The sequence below is a fragment of the Polypterus senegalus genome, chromosome 9 (assembly GCF_016835505.1).
Source record: "Polypterus senegalus isolate Bchr_013 chromosome 9, ASM1683550v1, whole genome shotgun sequence".
Lineage (NCBI taxonomy): Eukaryota > Metazoa > Chordata > Cladistia > Polypteriformes > Polypteridae > Polypterus > Polypterus senegalus.
In genome coordinates this window covers 32,694,738-32,712,915 of record NC_053162.1, presented here as the reverse complement: position 1 = coordinate 32,712,915, position 18,178 = coordinate 32,694,738, and the positions used below count along the sequence as shown (strand labels likewise).

The window sequence follows — 18,178 nt, the reverse complement described above, 5'->3', positions numbered from 1 at the left end:
TCCAAAGCTGATAGAGACTTGTGCACACAGACTCAAGCCTGTTGTGGCCACCAAAGATGAATTTACTAAATAACATTTTTTTTTTTTTTGCATAGCCCAAAATCACACAAGGAGTGCCACAATGGGCTTTAACAGAGCCTGTTTTTGACAACCTCCCCCACCCAGCTTTGACTCCCTATAAAGAGAAGAAAATGCTCTCAAAAACCCCCTCATACGGACAAAATGGAAGAAATCTTGAAAAAGGCCATTCAGAGAGAGACCCCATTCCACATAGGTTGGATGTGCAAAGGATGTCAAACAATGGGGTAAGCACAACACACAAAACAGAACACAAGTAATCCTCTTCACAGATCTAGATGGGCAATCTATCACTGCCACCTCAGGCATACAATACAATAATACAGTAAGTAATGGTACAAATACAGAGCAAAATGCAAGCATAGGTCATAACACTCACTAAATACAGAACTGTCACATATGAAGATTCAGATTTATTCAGAGTTCTGGAAACCTTGGCCACAAGCTGACCCAATTGGCCATTCCACATCTGAGTCAGTGCGGGGCCAACCATTCAGATGAAAGGACCCTTTTACCAAATGATCTGAAGTGGAGGAATACTTATAACTTCAAATGATTTGTGTTTGATATTGGTAATTCATTTAGATTAGTTTGTAGAGATCCTTTTTCACTTTGACATTTTCTGTTTTATCAGTGTCAAAAAAGCCAAATTAAGATCCACTGAGATTCAATGCTGTATAACAATAAAATGTGAAAACGTCCACAAAGTATGGGCTCTGTAATTTTGTCATTTGGACATAAGTTGGCTTTGTACTTTCCAATAGGTTATTAGTATGTTGGGAAACATAACCCACCAGTAAGGCTGTTTTTACTCCAAAGCCCATTGAAGGGCCCCGTTCCATCGTACTGATTCGTCTCATCCATCACAGTCTGTAAATACTGCCTTTCTGATTGCTACAGAGCACCTAGTGTGTTTTGAAAGGCACTCATGCCTTTACCCTACCATTATAAAGTGTAGACAAAGCTTTTCAGTTAAGTCCGATAGTTCAATGTATTGATTTTCTGCCTGTACAGAGTGCCACTGAAGAGATAACTATAAACTATTGCCAGTCTTATGCCCACTCTGGACAGGTAGCTGGTCCATCACTAAGCATACTCAGGCATACAATTCCCACTTTCTCATACAGACAGCTGCCAGTCCTAACGATCTGCACGTCTTTATGGTGTGAGAGGAAACCACGTTCGCCAGAGAAAATCCCAAACTGCAACAACAGAAGGAAGGCATCTTCATTATTTTGTTCCTTCTGTCTCGTTACCTCCCTTTGATGGTTTGGCTCAAGGCGATTTGGAGTGTGCTGGGGACAAAATAGAAAAATTGATTCGGGGAATTCCTTCAAGGCAACCTAAGTTCCTGCATTTTTTATGGTTGTTACCAATAATAGGAACTCGTCCCAATTGTAACTGTCTTTTCTAAAGCCACTTTTCAGTGGATTTCAATGTTGTGATTTACTGATTTGTAAGGTACACTCAGTAACGATTGGGAGAAACATTTTCTTTGGGTCAATGCAGTAGATGTCTGGCACCCTATTTACATTTGGCACATACCTGCTGGACAATGAAGTGTCTTCCATGTTTGAATGGGAGAGCGCCTGCTGTCCTTCTGTTTCCTGCACTCATTTGTCATTGCTTTGCTATTATTATCGGTGACTTTGAGACCCTCAGAATGAGTTTGCTGTGAACCACCTGACACATCCCACATGGGCTCCCTCCGTCTCCCCAGGCTGGGGTCTGATCAGGTGCCATGTGGGGAGGCAGCAGCATGTCCCAGCTCAGTGGCAGCAGAGACGCAGGTGAAATTAAAGACATATACCCCGTCCGTCTGTGCTCTTACGATAACAAGTTGAGACAGCAGAGAGCAATGAGCTCCCAGCAGGTTTGTGTCTGTTCTCTAGAGGCCTTCCTCTCCAAGGTAAGGGGTCGGCATGCTGTTTGTTTCTGGATTATATGGAAAGTCATAAAGCATTACAATATGCCTATTTGCTTTCAATCGATGTTTAAAATGGAGGAGTCATGTTTAGTGGTGGTAATCATTTACATGTCACAGTATCCCAAGTGGCTATCCATCCTTCTCCTTGAGCCTCACCTTCAAGGACAATAGCTAGTGACTTTAAGCAAAGAGAATCCATTTTGGTTGTGTTGTCAAACATGGTCCCTTTGTCTCTGTTACATGTAATAATTAGATATTCTGGCAGTTCTCATTCCCATGTTAGAGTGAGTAAAGGATCTGAAGCCAGGAGGTCACGCTCACCTTTGTGTGTTCCTAATCCAGTCTATCTCATCACTCCTGGTGTGTTAAGAAGTATCTGTTTTCACTAAATCCGTTCCAATAAGGGTTGCTTATCACTTAACTTAACTCATCGGTTTGATTTGCACTGCAGAATATACAACACTCTTAATGTTATGTCTCTTTTGTGCAGGAAATGGTCTGGAAGTGCCCACAGAGTTTGATGCTCACGATGGGCTCAGCATCACAAGTCAGGATGAGCAAAACCAAGATGGTGAGGAAGACCCAGAGGAGGAGCCCATTTATACCTGTGACAGTTGTCAGCAAGACTTCGACACCCTGAGTGACCTGACCGAGCACCGAACACACTGTTGTCCTGGAGGTAAGCAGGACCTGAAACCACTGTCCTGGAGGTCATCTACTGCTAGCATAGAGATAAACTTATTAGCATGTAACTGCTTGCGAACCAACAGAGCATGACTTCCCTGGGTTGCAGTGTTCAGTGACTGCCCAATGTAGAGGGCCTCTACGGTTCAAAGGAGTGCAAAATTTAGTACTTTACAATGGTTTGTACGGGTGACATGACTCTGCATGGGTGGTCAGGTAAAAAAAAAAATCCTCCTACTTGATGCACTAAGCAAGTCCAAATGATGCATCTGGGGAGGCCACCTCCCAACAAGCTTTTGTATTTCTTTTTTTCGGTCGGTTTTGCCTGGAGTTCACATCTATAGGAATGCAGGAAAAGTGACGTTACTTCAGACTGAGGGTCGGGATGGCTTTACTGTGTGGCCTGTGTCTGGATTTTCTGATGCAAAGCACAATGTGTGCTCCACAGTTGGCAGCAGCAAACATGTTGCTGTGGAGGACAGCAGGAATGCCAGGCCCCAAGGGACCCTGTTGTCAGTTGTGTGCCGGAGATTGCAGAATAATCTGCTATTCTTCAGGGACATTTCCAGCTCCTGGGCTCTGTTTGTATTTAAAATGCATGAATAAATATCAGAAAACTGCATGTAAACCTGTGGAAAGCTTTGCTTAATTAATGAATTGGTATACTAAAAAAGAAAGGTGTTTCGCAGGGTGGTGGTCCAGGTGGCATTGCTCATAAATGGGATTATACCCTTCCTGTTCTGTTTTAATTTCATCCTTTTCTTGGCATTACTCTGATTTGGGGATGAAGGGCAAACAGTGCTTTCTGCCTGTCTGACCACATTATTATTCCCTATTTCTTTCATTTACCTGTTCATCAACAAAGATGTACAAACAAAGACCACATTCTTTTAACCCAGCAAAGCGCTGATGCCTTATACTGGCTTTTGTGAGATTACCAGTCTGGAGCTTGCAAGCTTACATGTTTTCTCTTCAGTCCATCAACCTTCAATAGAAAATATCCCCTCTGTTTCCAAAAAAGTATAGAATGCAATATATACTGAGTGTCCATTTTATTAGGGACACCTTTGTATTAAGGCGCAAGAACCCATTTTACCTCCAGAACAGCTTGAATTTTGAGGCATGGAGTCAGCAAGGTGCTGGAAACATTCCTTAGGGATTCTGGTCCATGCTTTCTCAATAGCATTAATAGAATATTTTTCAGCTGAACATTCATGCTTTAAACCTCCCGTTCATAAAGGTGATTGAGATATGGGGATGTGCACAATTCATGGAGTAAATTGCAATAACCTTCATGTTCATGGAAGCAGCTTGAGATGATGTATGCTTTGAGACATACTGTATTATTCTGTCCATCTGAAAAATGATAGACTTTGGTTATAAACAGATGCACGTGGTCAGCGGTAACTGGTATTATTAACCCTAATTTGTGTCAAGAAACCACTTTCCACATCATTATCATCATCACCCTCTACTGATGACATAATAGAGGATGATCTATGAAATTATGACATCACATCAGAAATGAGATTAGTTAGATTCTGAAACATTTTTCTGATATTTAGTCACCCGGTTTTTGTTATCATGAGTCCTTTGTGTCCTTAGTAGTGATGAGCGAACATGCTCGGCCGAACATGTGTTTGGCTCGAGCATCGCTATGCTCGCAGCATGGCGCTACTCGAATGAGCACCACATGTACTCGTGCACCATGCTCGAGTCTCTGCCCCGCACGTTACGTGGTTTGGAGACAGCCAATCAAGGGGCAGGTAAGTACTGCCCTCACTGTAATGCCAGTAGCCATGTCAGGTGCTGGCATTACAGTGATTGGCTGGCCGGAATACGTCATCGGGTGCTATATATGCAGGCACTGTCATATAATGTTTTAGAGCGTCGGCTCACCTGCAGGCACTGGCATATAATGTTTTAGAGTGTCATTTTTCCTGTAAAATTGATTTTTTTGGGGGGTTTTTGGGTGTGTTTTTGTCAGTCTGTAAAAGTGGCGTACAATTCGGACAAACTGATTCCCAGCAGCGACTTGGGAGTCCAAGATGCATCCAGACATCGTCCCCATGCTGTTCCTGGTCCATTTGGGTGGTGTTTCTGTCACTTTCTGACCTTTTCCAATGGACCAGGCACCCTCCCCTCTTCAGAGCAGGGAGTGCCTGGTTGTCTCCCATCGACTTACATTATACTCGGTAGAGCAAACGAACATCGCAATGTGTTCGGACCGAACACCCGAACACTTTGGTGCTCGCTCATCACTAGTCCTTAGCTGACAGGAGTGGAACCTGATGTGTTTTTCCGCTGCAAGGTTGGATGCGTTGTGCACTCAGAGATGCCTTTAAACATACCCCTGTTGTAAAGGGCTTATTATTTGAGTATATGTGGGTTTGTAATTAATAATTAAATAATTAATAATTAAATAATTAATAATAAATAAACAATGTTAATTAATATGGTTATTCCTCACTGACCTCTGTCATTAAGATGTTTTCCCCACAGAGATACCACTCATTGATTATGTTTGTTTATTGTACAATTCCCTGTAAGGTCCAGAGACTTTAGTGTGTCAAATTCTTGTCGGCAGCTTTTTCTGAGATGCTAGAAACACACTTTCTGGTATCAACAGTGTTACTATGGTCAGAGCTGATTAGTTTACACATCATGTCTGTTCTATTGTTTGGCCAAATAAAGCATAAACCTCTTCATCATGTCTGCATGCTACATATGTTAAGTTATAGGCACATGGTTGGCCATCTGGACGAGTTGGCTTTAAGTAGGACTGCCTATTAGAGTTGCAACCAAGTGCCCATAATACTAATGCACATTGTTGGAGATGAACTTCGATCTTGGGGAATGGAAGGCCTAGGTAGGTTTCAGCCATTCTAAAGGACATGAACCTTCAATAGGTGCTCATTGACACTTTAAAGGCAGAATGGAGTTTGGCTCTCTACATACTGAAGAAAAATGTTTAACTGGCTCAATCTTTGACAACATGAAAATAGGTCAAGAAGCTCAGCCTGACATGCTCCCCTTAACCACCGTTCTAGGCCTTGTTTTTTACATATTAATGAAGGCATTGAGGCCGTGCCCTGAAGCTGTTCAGTTGCTTACATCCCAAAGGAGAAACTGAAAGACTTCACCATGCTGCCTTTACTCTAATGAAGGGATGGTTTAAGTGGAAGGATGTGGCTCCCTAGTAGCCTGTGGACAAGACTGATATCTCAGTGAGAGAGTAAGGAAGCCACAAGGGGGAAACATTTTTGCACGTTGGCAAACTCATTGAAAACTGTCTCTCCTCAGCATCTTGATAGTTGTCTGAAGAACCTTGGCTAGACCTTATATCCTGATGATGGGTGTATTACTCTGGTTTTCTTTCTCACTTCTGATCACTTTTGAATGGAATTTCATCTTCCATCTGTGGCTGATGCCAGCTCTTGTGCCTAACACTGCAGCCTGGATAGGCTGTGTTTTTCTTCTCAATCTTGTGTTGGAATAAATAAGTTTGAAAGAATGAATGTAGTAATCTAAATCTGTAGAACATTTCATTGGCCAACTCTTAGGTCCAACACATTCATTGCACCAGTGGGGTGGCGCTTCTGGCAATATAGCAGAGAACTCGTCTTTTACAGTATTTGCTTTCACCTTTCGTTTGATCATTTGGCAGAAAATTTCAATATTATTTTTGTTTAGTTATTTCAGTTTTGTTTATTTAGCCAATGGAGAGGTGGGGAGAATCTAGCAATGTAAAATTCACCCAACACAAATAACCTTTCTGTATGCTAAACCATGTCCTGTCCGCCATATTCATCTTCCAAATTTAGAAGCTTTGTATGCTGGGCCATTTGCTTTGTTCCATAACCACAGCCTTGGGTGCTCACTTGCGGTAAGTAGACTCTATGTTAACTTATGTTCTGTCTGTTAGGCCATGTTATTACCCATCTCCAACAGGTTCTCTGTATGATAAGCTGTGTTCTTTCTGTAATGGCTGCACTCTGAGCACTTCACCCCCATGATTATGCTCCCCTGCATATCCTTGTTTTTGTTCTGTTAAGGCCACATTGTGAAATGTTCATCTACCACAAATTGGCTTTCTGTTCTTAAACCATACCTCATCTGTTATGTCCACAATCTGTGATGCTCATCTTCTATGAATCATCTCTCTGTATTATGAACCATGTCTAATCTAGAGCTATTTTGTCATAGGGTCATAAACCTTCATGTTGGAGTTGGACGTTTTCCAGGCTTTGTGCAGATCTGTTCAAATCTACTGAAATTTTCACTAATCTAAGGGAGGTCAGGCAGCTTTAGTTTCCCATCGTGCCCTTGTGCCTACTGTGTGGGAGGTACATTTAATAGGCCAGTAGTCCACTTACTATATAATCTTCATGGCAAAGATGAAAAGAGTGAGCTACACAGGACAGATTGGCTATAGGCAAGCGCTTGGGGTCTGTCTCCTCAAACTCATGGGACCTGCTGTGGACATGTGGACTGCAGAAGTGACTGTCCGCTACTGCCAAACAGCTGATGACACTTTGGAAAACAAAATGCCAGATGAGTTTTTTCTTGCAAAGGCCAGCAGGGGAAGGGAATGGAAGTGGCGGGGGTTTGTCTTATGTGAGTGAGAGCTGTTATCAGGAGAGTGCTGGGACGTTGAGTAGGTAAAGGTCATTAATATCATATGTGCTTTGCCCTCTAGTAGTGCAGGAAGTGTTTCTGAGTGATTTAACAGTGTGTTTAGAGTGTGGGTGGTGATGTACAAATGTGGAAAGGGAATGCAGTCGAAAGATGTGGTGTGGAGGGGCTGATTGTGTCGATGACCAAATCATTTCAACAGAGGGAACTACAGGAACGGCTGTCATTTCCTGCACTAGTAAGCTTTGATCAGCAGGGCTTGCCTACCTGCCATGCTTGTCAGAAGACTTTGTTTCCATAGACGGGCAGATTAGCCATCAGGCTGATGATGGCTTCCTTGACCAGTGTCTACAGCGTCCCTCTTAGCTACTCTTCTGGTCGGTCTGTGTGTGTGTGTGTGTGATTGGTGTCTGCATGAGTGGAATTTGTGTCTTTTTGGCTCTTTCTATCTTGATTGTTTATTCACCACTCCATGAACGTGCACGTACATTTCGGTCAGAAGGCTGCTCTGGGGTGCCTTCGTCGACACAGAGCTTTGCACAGAGTTACTGGTCTAGCAGGGGTCTTTTTTTTTTTTTCCCCCCTCCCCACCACCACCTCCAAATGGTTTTAGGTATTCTCATACGTGCTTTCGTCCAGTGGGCAGCCGCACCCGGAATGACTGTGATAACAAATTTCCTTTGTGAGGCAGAGAGCTGGCAGGCTGGCAGGCACAGCTTTAAGTGTTTAGCTGGCGGAGACTCTTCGAAATGAGAACGGCTGTGCCTGTGAGGCCTCTGGGTGATTCAGCCTCCCTGGGGCGCCCCCTCCTCCCCCGTCTGGCCCTCGGCTCCCCACGCCATGAATACATTTCCATCCGCTTCAAGTCCCCCCACCTCCCCCTTTCCAGGCGTCACCAAGGCAGCTAATTCCTTTGAGCCTTTGCTCCTTATTAAAGCCACAGATCACTTTCCTGTGCATAATGGCGTCAGAGGCTAGCTAAGCCAGACTCAGGGACAGGCTGTGCAATCTGTGCTGTGTTGGCTTGCATGACTCCAAATGTGTGTGCTTCTTTGTCTACATGCCTGTGTGTGGAAGGGTTCAATTGTGTGTCATAGCGCTGGTTGTCTGCTTTTTGTCATTGTCTAAGAGGGTGTGCTTGACGTTGTGTGTCTGTACACGTGCCACTCAGCATGTGTGTGTTGGGTGTGTTACTGAGCTTTGTGTTATTCTCGATCATGTGGGTCTCACTATGCATGCGTGTATGAGGATGTGCGTGCATGATTTTTTTTCGCTTTCTCCTGCCTTGAGCCGCAGGGTCGCCTCCAGATTCCTTCACTAAGCCCTTGGCACGGATACAAAGGCAGCCGCAGCTGCTCGCAGCCCCCGGTTTTCAGCATGTAGGCTCTGTGGAAGTCAGTTTTTCATAATCGGGGGTGCTGGATTCATTCTCTATTTTCTTTATTCAGTGCACTTCTGCACTCCCCCATTCTTCCAACCAAACCAACCACCCCCAACATAACCCACCCCCTCCCAGCATTTATAAAATATGGATGGTACCAGTTCCTGGGAGCTCGGAGACTCGCTGGCGGAGCGCGAGTCTCGGAAGGCCCGCCTTGTGCTGCACCTAAACACTTCAGTGAGCAATCTGTCAACATGTCAGCAACACATGTTTTGTAAAAAGCTTCCAGTGGGAGTAATGGGTCCCACCAGGACTCCGAAAATGCTTTGAATTCAGCAGATTTCTATTGCGGGCGTCCCCTGGGGTGCCTTTTACAATGCCTGCATTTCAGAAATTTGAGCCAAAGACCCCTGGGGGTTTTCTTTCATAATGCCTGAAAATGTAGGGTTATATTGTGGAGGTCCCCATGGGGTCTTTATTAATACCTAAATTCTGAGAAACTGGAAATTACACAGGGCATTGCGGGGCCCCATCCACCCCAGGAAGGAGAGAAAGGCTCTGTGGGGAACTCCTCCTTTTACACTTTCTGCAAGAGTGAAAGAGAAGAATTTGCCAGCGGACACAAAGTGGGTTTGAGTTGTGTTCTGGAAGAACGGGCAAAATTCAAAATGCCTGTCACCTCTGCAGGCTGCAGATTGCCAAGTAAATCTGCATTTGTGCAGCACTCTATTAGACTCTGGGCACACGTGTATGTATATGTGTCGGGAGGAGTGTGCCTGCCACATAACAAGTGGACGTGCGGCGGGATTACTTGTGTGCTTGTGCAGCAGCTGCATGTGTAAATAGTCGTCGTTAGTTGAGGTTTGCGTAGCACCGTGGGTGTTTTGCATTGTTGTGTGTTTGGTTTGCATTAGGAGTAAGTGGGACTCCATGTTGGTTTTGTAGATCAGAAAAGTGGATGTGTTTTGGCTATAGAGTGTAGAACAAATGTTTTTGTTTTGCCTTTTAACAAATTGCAAGTTTGGATAAGGAGATCTTGAGCAGGGTGTTGTATTAATCAAGCTTCATGTTTACTTATTTGGCTACTGCCTTTATCCAAGGCGGCTTATAACAGCTGAGAGATACAATTAGTTACATTTCTTTTGTTTTTTCGATTTGGACTACAGACAGGTAAAGTGACTTGCTCATGGTCACATAGTATCAGAAGTGAGATTTGAACCCACAACCTCAAGGTTGGAAAGTTCAAATCCTCAGCTACACTAATTGCATGCACACTGTAAGCCACAGATACCTCAAATCTGGCTCAGGATAAACCACCCCTTTTTCTTTCCGTTACATTATTCCCTTGCAGACCTTCAGGGGGTTGGGGGTGGGGATTGAATCATTGAATTATGGGTTCGTTTTGGCGTCTAAAGGCGTGCAATTTTTTTGCCATTTCAATTATTTTGCCGCATAAGGGGCAGCAGAATGCTAATTGTATTTGGTTGTTAAATCCCCACCCGCCATTGAGAAGAATGGTGCAAAATATATGGTCCCAGGCCAGCACCTTTTTTCTCCTTATGCAAGGGGCTTAGAAACAGCTCAGTTAGGTGAAAGAACAAGTGTGATTGTGTTGTTTTTGGGTAAGAGGACCGACCTGTGTAACCGAGTGGCAGTTGGGTAAATAAGCAGCTCACGGTGAGGCAGTGCTTATTCATTGTGTTCATGTAAGCTCAGACAAGGTGTGTGTCTTTTGTAGAGGCTGAGTTTATGTAGTTCATGGTTGTCTGCATGAAGGGTAAGTTGTGTCTGAATGTCTGCATATGCTCATTTGTATGGGTTTATTTGTGGCAGTGAGCAGCTGTGAAGGTCAGTGGTCTTGCTTGGTGAGTTAGTTTTGTGTAGCTATGGGAGCTTGTGCAAGTATTGAGAGGGATGCATTTGTAGAAGAGAAACAAATGTTTGTGTTTGTGCGTTTGTACAGTGGGTACGGAAAGTATTCAGACCCCCTTCAATTTTTCACTCTTTGTTATATTGCAGCCATTTGCTAAAATCATTTAAATTAGTTTTTTCCTCATTAACGTACACACAGCACCCCATATTGACAGACAAAAAAAAGATTTTTTGAAATTGTTGCAGATTTATTAAAAAAGAAAAACTGAAATATCACATGGTCCTAAGTATTCAGACCCTTTGCTCAGTATTTAGTAGAAGCACCCTTTTGAGCTAATACAGCCATGAGTCTTCTTGGGAAAGATGCAACAAGTTTTTCACACCTGGATTTGGGGATCCTCTGCCATTCCTCCTTGCAGATCCTCTCCAGTTCTGTCAGGTTGGATGGTAAACGTTGGTGGACAGCCATTTTTAGGTCTCTCCAGAGATGCTCAATTGGGTTTAAGTCAGGGCTGTGGCTGGGCCATTCAAGAACAGTCACAGAGTTGTTGTGAAGCCACTCCTTCGTTATTTTAGCTGTGTGATTAGGGTTATTGTCTTGTTGGAAGGTAAACCTTTGGCTCAGTCTGAGGTCCTTAGCACTCTGGAGAAGGTTTTTGTCCAGGATATCCCTGTACTTGGCCGCATTCATCTTTCCCTCGATTGCAACCAGTCATCCTGTCCCTGCAGCTGAAAAACACCCCCACAGCATGATGCTGCCACCGCCATGCTTCACTGTGGGAACTGTATTGGACAAGTGATGAGCAGTGCCTGGTTGTCTCCACACACTGAGGAGAGGCAAGACACATGACAGCCCGCATGGAGTTTGCTAAAAGACACCTGAAGGACCCTGAGATGGTGAGAAATAAGATTCTCTGGTCTGATGAGACCAAGATAGAACTTTTTAGCCTTAATTCTAAGCGGTATGTGTGGAGACAACCAGGCAGTGCTCATCACTTGTCCAATACAGTCCCCACAGTGAAGCATGGTGGTGGCAGCATCCAACCTGACAGAACTGGAGAGGATCCCCAAATCCAGGTGTGAAAAACTTGTTGCATCTTTCCCAAGAAGACTCATGGCTGTATTAGCTCAAAAGGGTGCTTCTACTAAATACTGAGCAAAGGGTCTGAATACTTAGGACCATGTGATATTTCAGTTTTTCTTTTCTAATAAATCTGCAACAATTTCAAAAATTCTTTTTTTTGTCTGTCAATATGGGGTGCTGTGTGTACATTAATGAGGGAAAAAATTAATTTAAATGATTTTAGCAAATGGCTGCAATATAACAAAGAGTGAAAAATTGAAGGGGGTCTGAATACTTTCTGTACCCACTGTATGTGAGTTTATTGGTAAAGCATGTGTGTACTAAGATAGGAGTTTATGGACAATGTGGCCAGCCAGTGCTGCTGTATGTATGTCAGGTGGCATAGTGGTGAAGTAGTCCAACTTTGTATGTTCAAACCCCAGGCATTTGCTTGGCCTCCCTATGTCAGTGTATTGTTTTCCTGTAGTGTCTTTCATATATGACAATAAAGTTGACTTGACTGGATTTGATTTGCAGATTTGGTTAATGGATGATGACTCTGTGTGAGTGTGAATGCATGAATGAGACCTTATAAAAGGTTCATATGAAAAAGGTCAGAGAGTCATAGAACCTCATTGACTATCTTCCTCAGTGTGGTGGGCCATTTATGAATGTGATTAGAATGTAGAGATGACACAATGGCCATTGGTTAAGCCTGCTGCTTCACAAACTCTGTGTTCTGAATTCAGATTCATTGTCCATGTAGTGTCTGCATGTTCAACCTTTCCCTGCTTGGGTCTTTCCTTTGGGTATTCTGATATTTCTCCCACATTTTGAAGTCCTGTTAAGTTAAAAGTTGATACTTGGTAGGCCCAATGTGAGTGGGTCCTGGGATGGACTGCAAGCCTATCTTGAGTTGGTTCCTATCTTGGTGGCCGGTGTTGCCAACATAGGCCCTGAATCAGATTAAAGATGTTTGAGAATGTTATTTGAATTGCCTGTGTCTGTCATACTGAGTTTGTGTGTCAGGTTGTAAACGTCATAACACATTACATGACTTTTTTATAAACCTTCAGTTGCAGGCTTCATTTCCATAATCTTATCTAGTCTGAGGTGTTCACGGCCCTCTCTTATAACCACCAGTCTTGTAGTCTAACACATCCAATGACTCGGTGTAACCACTCTGCGACTCGCCCTAACAGAATCAGACAGGTTTCATTTTATCTTAAGTGGCAAACTTGTGTTTGGGTCAAAGCTGACAACCAATGAGCGTCCAGTCAGGAAGTGCAATTCTTATAATACAGCTACAAGGAGTAAGAAGCAGGAGAGTTTTGGACTTCACTAACAGAAGAGATGCCTTTTTTTGTGATGTCTCATGTTTTAAGTAGCATAACAGAATGGGGGAAAAAAGGGGACAGAGACTGCGGCTGAATTGACCCTACATCCACTGGCTCAGTCAGGCTTCATGTTTTTGGCCATCAGAATAAGGGGCTAACATGTGATTCTTTAAGAGTTTGGAACTGTGCTGGAATGTCAAGAAGTTATGTAATTTGACATCCACTGTGAAGTTAAATTGTGTAATATGACATGTTCAGATGATGTGATCTGCAGCTACACTCAACATCTTTGCCATCCCCTCCATCTGGAAGTTTTGCAGTGCGACATTGGCTTAAATTGACAATCGCCTACTGCTGTGTGTGCTGCTGCACCTTGTGGAAGGTGGCTGCCAGTGATCACAAGGTAAGAAGGTTGAATTGTCACGGAAATGTATAACATGCTCATGTGTGTACATGTGTGTACAGCAAGTTTATATTTGTGATTGTATGCACTTGAGTAGATCAGATGAATAGTGAATGAATCAGACTGAATAGCTATAAAACTGAGGCTGTAATTATCAGATCTCCAGGCACTTGAAAGAAAATTAGACAACGCTACAGTAAAAATCCCAGCCTTGTCTGCGCAGGTTAAAAATCTTGGTGTTATTCTTGATCCCGCTCTCTTGATCCACATATTAATGTTATCAAGGTTGTCGTTTTCCACCTTTACAAGGCTGCGTCTGATGCTCTCTGATACTGCAACTGGGAAGCTCATTCATACTTTTGAGGTTGTGGGTTCAAATCCTGCTACTGACACTTTGTGACCGTGAGCAAGTCACTTGACCTACCTATAATGCAGCTGGAAAACCAAAAGAAATGTAACCAATTGTATCACGAATGTTGTAAGTTGCCTTGGATAAAGGCATCAGCCACCTATGCAAATGTAAATGTGATTTGACTATTGTAACACATTGTTGTTTGGTATCCCTGCTCGGCGTATAAACAAGCAATAATATATACAAAATTCAGCAGCAAGTGCGGTTACACCTTTAAGACCATGGGAGCATATTGCTCCTTCCTCCTCCTCTTCTAATTCTTCATTCGGCTGCTCCCGTTAGGGGTCGCCACAGCGGATCATCTTCTTCCATATCTTTCTGTCCTCTACATCTTGTTCTGTTACACCCATCACCTGCATGTCCTCTCTCACCACATCCATAAATCTTCTCTTAGGCCTTCCTCTTTTCCTCTTCCCTGGCAGCTCTATCCTTAGCATCCTTCTCCCAATATACCTAGCATCTCTCCTTTGCACATGTCCAAACCAATGCAACCTCGCCTCTCTGACTTTATCTTCCAGCCGTCCAACGTGAGCTGACCCTCCAATGTCCTCATTTCTAATCCTGTTCATCCTCGTCACGCCCAGTACAAATCTTACCATCTTTAACTCTGCCACCTCCAGCTCAGTCTCCTGCTTTCTGGTCAGTGCCACCGTCTCCAGTGCATATAACATAGCTGGTCTCACTATTGTCCTGTAGACCTTCTCTTTCACTCTTGCTGATATCCGTCTGTCACAAATCGCTCCTGACACTCTTCTCCACCCATTCCCCCCTTCCTGCACTCTCTTCTTCACCTCTCTTCCACAATCCCCATTACTCTGTACTGTTGATCCCAAGTATTTACACTCATCCACCTTCGCCAACTCTACTCCTACACTTTTAAAATTACATTGTGTACCTGTCCCTTTCCGCATTTAGTATAAACTTCTCCTTTTAGTTTTTAAGGCTCTTCATGTTCTAGCCCCACCTTACCTGTCATCTTTATTATGTCCATATATTCCATCACATTCACTTCTTTCTACTGACTCCTTGCTGTTAACCATTACACTCTGCAGATTGCACACTTTTAGTGTATCAGGGCCACAGTTATGGAATGCCCTGCCTTTGGAGTTTCGTACATGTACCTCACTTTCTGTTTTTAAATCCAGACTTAAAACCTATGTTTTTAATACTGCTTTTTGTGTTCTCATTAATTGTGTTTGTATATTGAACTGTTTTATGTTATGTATGTTATTGTACAGTGTGCTTGATACCTTGAAAGGTACTTTTAAAGTAAATGTATTGTTATTATAGATGTCTTTGTGTAGGTGTGGGAGGTTGTGCAGGCCTTCTATAGTTTATTGTGTGGTGGTCTTTATGTGATGTTGAGGTGTGTAGTCTGTTAAAGTGTGTGTGGAAGTTGGGGGAATTTTTTTTTTTATTTCTTTTTGTGCATGGTTGTGGGTTTTTGCAATTGTAAGTGTGTACAATTGTACACATATTGTGTGTCCATCTGCCTTGGCGATAAATCTGTGTTTCTGACCAAGAATTACGTTGGGCATTGTGTGGTGTAGTTGTGAACAATCCTATGGGGTTTGCATAGGTGACGTTTACATCAATTACATACGGTGGATGTATGCTGGAGGAGAAAATGTGTGTGTCTGGTTGTGCTGCATTTTTGTTAAGCAAGATGTAAAAGTTTATTTGAATAGGAGCAATTTTGTGCATTGTTTTTGTATTGCTTTGGAAATTTGTGCAAGCCATAATAAAAAGATGCAGAAGAGGAGATAACATGTTTAGTTATGTTTATATGTGTGTATGAGGCTTGTGGATTATTTGTCTTTGAGGCAGCAGGTATACTGCTTACACACCTTTAGCTGAATGCACGTTACATGACTTCTAGTCAAAGAGGATGTCAAACCTGAAGACAGCAGTTGCTGAAGATGTCAGATTACATGACTAGAAATCACAGGGTGTGAAAAATTAGACAACCATGTGATGACTTTCCAGCACAGTTTGACATTTCCAAAGTATCACACGCTCACCCCATTTTCAGACAGCCAATAAAATGCTGTCTGCCAGAGCCAGTGCTGTGTAAATGCTTTGCAGGAACAGCAAATACAGCCACAATATCTGCCCTTTTTTTTTTTTTTTTAATTTTTGTCGTGGTACGTAAAACACAAGACATCAGTCAAATGAGTCTCTCCTCTGTTTGCGAGGTCCAAAACTTCCATGTTCCTTATTCCTCATAGCTGCATTGGAATTCTGGCCGAGCGCTGATTGGTTCTCAACTGTTCCACACAAGCCCTTCCCTACAACTCAGTGTAGCATTCACAGTCTGTTGGACAGGCAGGGTAAATGCAAGTTTCCAAGTCAGAAATTCCATTTGAACACCCTATGAATTAGGAGCAGTGAATTAAACAATTTAAGGAAAACATAGCTACCAACTGACCTTTCACCTTAGTCAGTTGCTTAAAATGAAAAGTATAAGCTGGTTAGCCAGAAATTCAATTTTTGTGGTGGAATTGCATTTGGAGCAATGTGAGACTTGTGCTTTATTTTTCTAAAAAAAAAACAGTTTACTTTTTACACTTGTTTTTCCAGATCAAGGATAAAATCAACAGTGACCTCCAGTTTCTCTGAAAAGTCATATTGGAAAGTCACATGAACACGTTGAAGTGGAAGGTGAAATGTCACAAGTCGGGGCTCTGAAAGCTCAGTGCATGAACACAGCATAAGACAAAGTCAAATCTGTTTGAATTAGTTGGACTGAGTCGCTGGCTATGTCACTTTACATGATCGTGCCTGACTCTCTAAGGTTATTTAAACGAAGTCTGTGATTGAAATTTGGTAGAAGAGTCATGTGATGTGATGTGACATGGCCTTTATATGAATACACGGTTGTGTTTAATTGTTGTCTAGTGCTAAGCACATGGACAAGAGCTGCTTGATTTCTGTGGTCTTGCTCAATTGTGCTTATGAACAGAAGTTTAGAATTTACAATTGAGTATTTATTAGTTTGTATAGGTTATTGTCTATAAATGTGCATTATGAACCCATCTCTGCACTTTTCAGAGGATTAAGAATGTGTGTATTGTATTGTTTCTGGGACGAGCAAGTCTTTATGTTTTGGAGAGATGTTGTTTGTGTATTTCATGTTTTATTTTATTTTTTGGGAAGGAGTATATTTGGGCATTATCGTAATTTGGGATGTCACAATGATGAGGACATATGTGGGCTGTAAGATATTGGCATTTGTCAAACAAGCAAATTGGTGCCCTTGGGTTTCCGTTTGCTCATGGGTTGTGCATGATTGTGTTCAGGCTGTCAACATAAACCATCTTTCTTTAGCTGACTTCACATGACACAACTTCTAGTCAGTAGGAATATCAAGCTTCAAGACTGCAGTTGCTGATTTGGTTGCCTTGGATTACATGACTACAAACCAAATTAGATGCCCGTGTGACACCTTTCCAGCACAGTTTCACAAGAATTGTGTGCTTGCTCCTTTTTCTGACAGACAATAATATTCTGCCTGACAGAGCCGGTGCCCATGCGAAGGGTTTATAGGTGTGGTGAGTTGACTGCAGTCTCTGCCCTTTTTTACTTCTTCTTTCCCATTCTATTGTGGCATTTAATAATAATAATAATAAATTTTATTTATATCACGCTTTATATTTAACAATCTCAAAGTGATACAAAATAAGAATAAATTAACAAACAAGAAATCTATAGAAATAATTTAACAAAATGCCTTTCTAAAAAGATAAGTTTTTAGGTTTCGTTTGAAGGCATCGGTCGACTGTGGGGCTCTCAAGTAGTCAGGGAGGGAATTCCACAGCCTCGGCGCCACCGAAGAAAAGGCCCTATCACCCATACTGCTAAGCTTAGTTCTGGGAACTTGAAGAGTGTTGGTATGCACAGAGCGGAGGGTACGTAAGGAAGTATGAGGGATAAGGAGTTCCTGTAAATACAGGGACATTTAAATTAAATTAAATTTACATTTAAAACATGCAGCTTTAGACAGGGAAGCCTCTGTTCGGTTTTCAAGGTCCAAAACATCTGCATTCCATAGCACTCATAACTGCATTGTATGAATCAATATATCATTGTACTTCTGAGTGAGCACTCATTGGTTGTCAGCTCTGCCTTTAGGCAGGCCCTGTCACATTACATGATCACGTGTGTGAACTTACTAAAGTGTGCATATGTGTTCATGTTCAAGTGAGGGAGCTGCATGTGTAGTTGTTTGCGTGACACTTGTAAATCTGCTGTCTCTCCTGTTGTACTCATATGGCTGTGTTAAGTGAGTGTCAGTATGTCTGTGCTTTGAGTACACACATATAGGTTGCATGGCAGAAATTGTATGTGACAGTGCGCAGGCCTCCATGTGGCAAAACTAAGCCTTTT

The 18,178-nt window shown here is 42.6% G+C and overlaps 1 protein-coding gene across 2 annotated transcripts in view; it reads left to right on the top strand.

Moving 5' to 3' along the window:
* Positions 1-18,178, top strand: part of znf423 (zinc finger protein 423) — a 144,623-nt gene that overhangs the window by 56,140 nt on the left and 70,305 nt on the right. For both annotated transcript variants that reach the window (XM_039762864.1, XM_039762862.1), the window contains exon 3: positions 2,496-2,684. In XM_039762864.1, the coding sequence (XP_039618798.1) occupies positions 2,496-2,684 (189 nt within the window). The remainder of the gene's footprint in view (positions 1-2,495; positions 2,685-18,178) is intronic.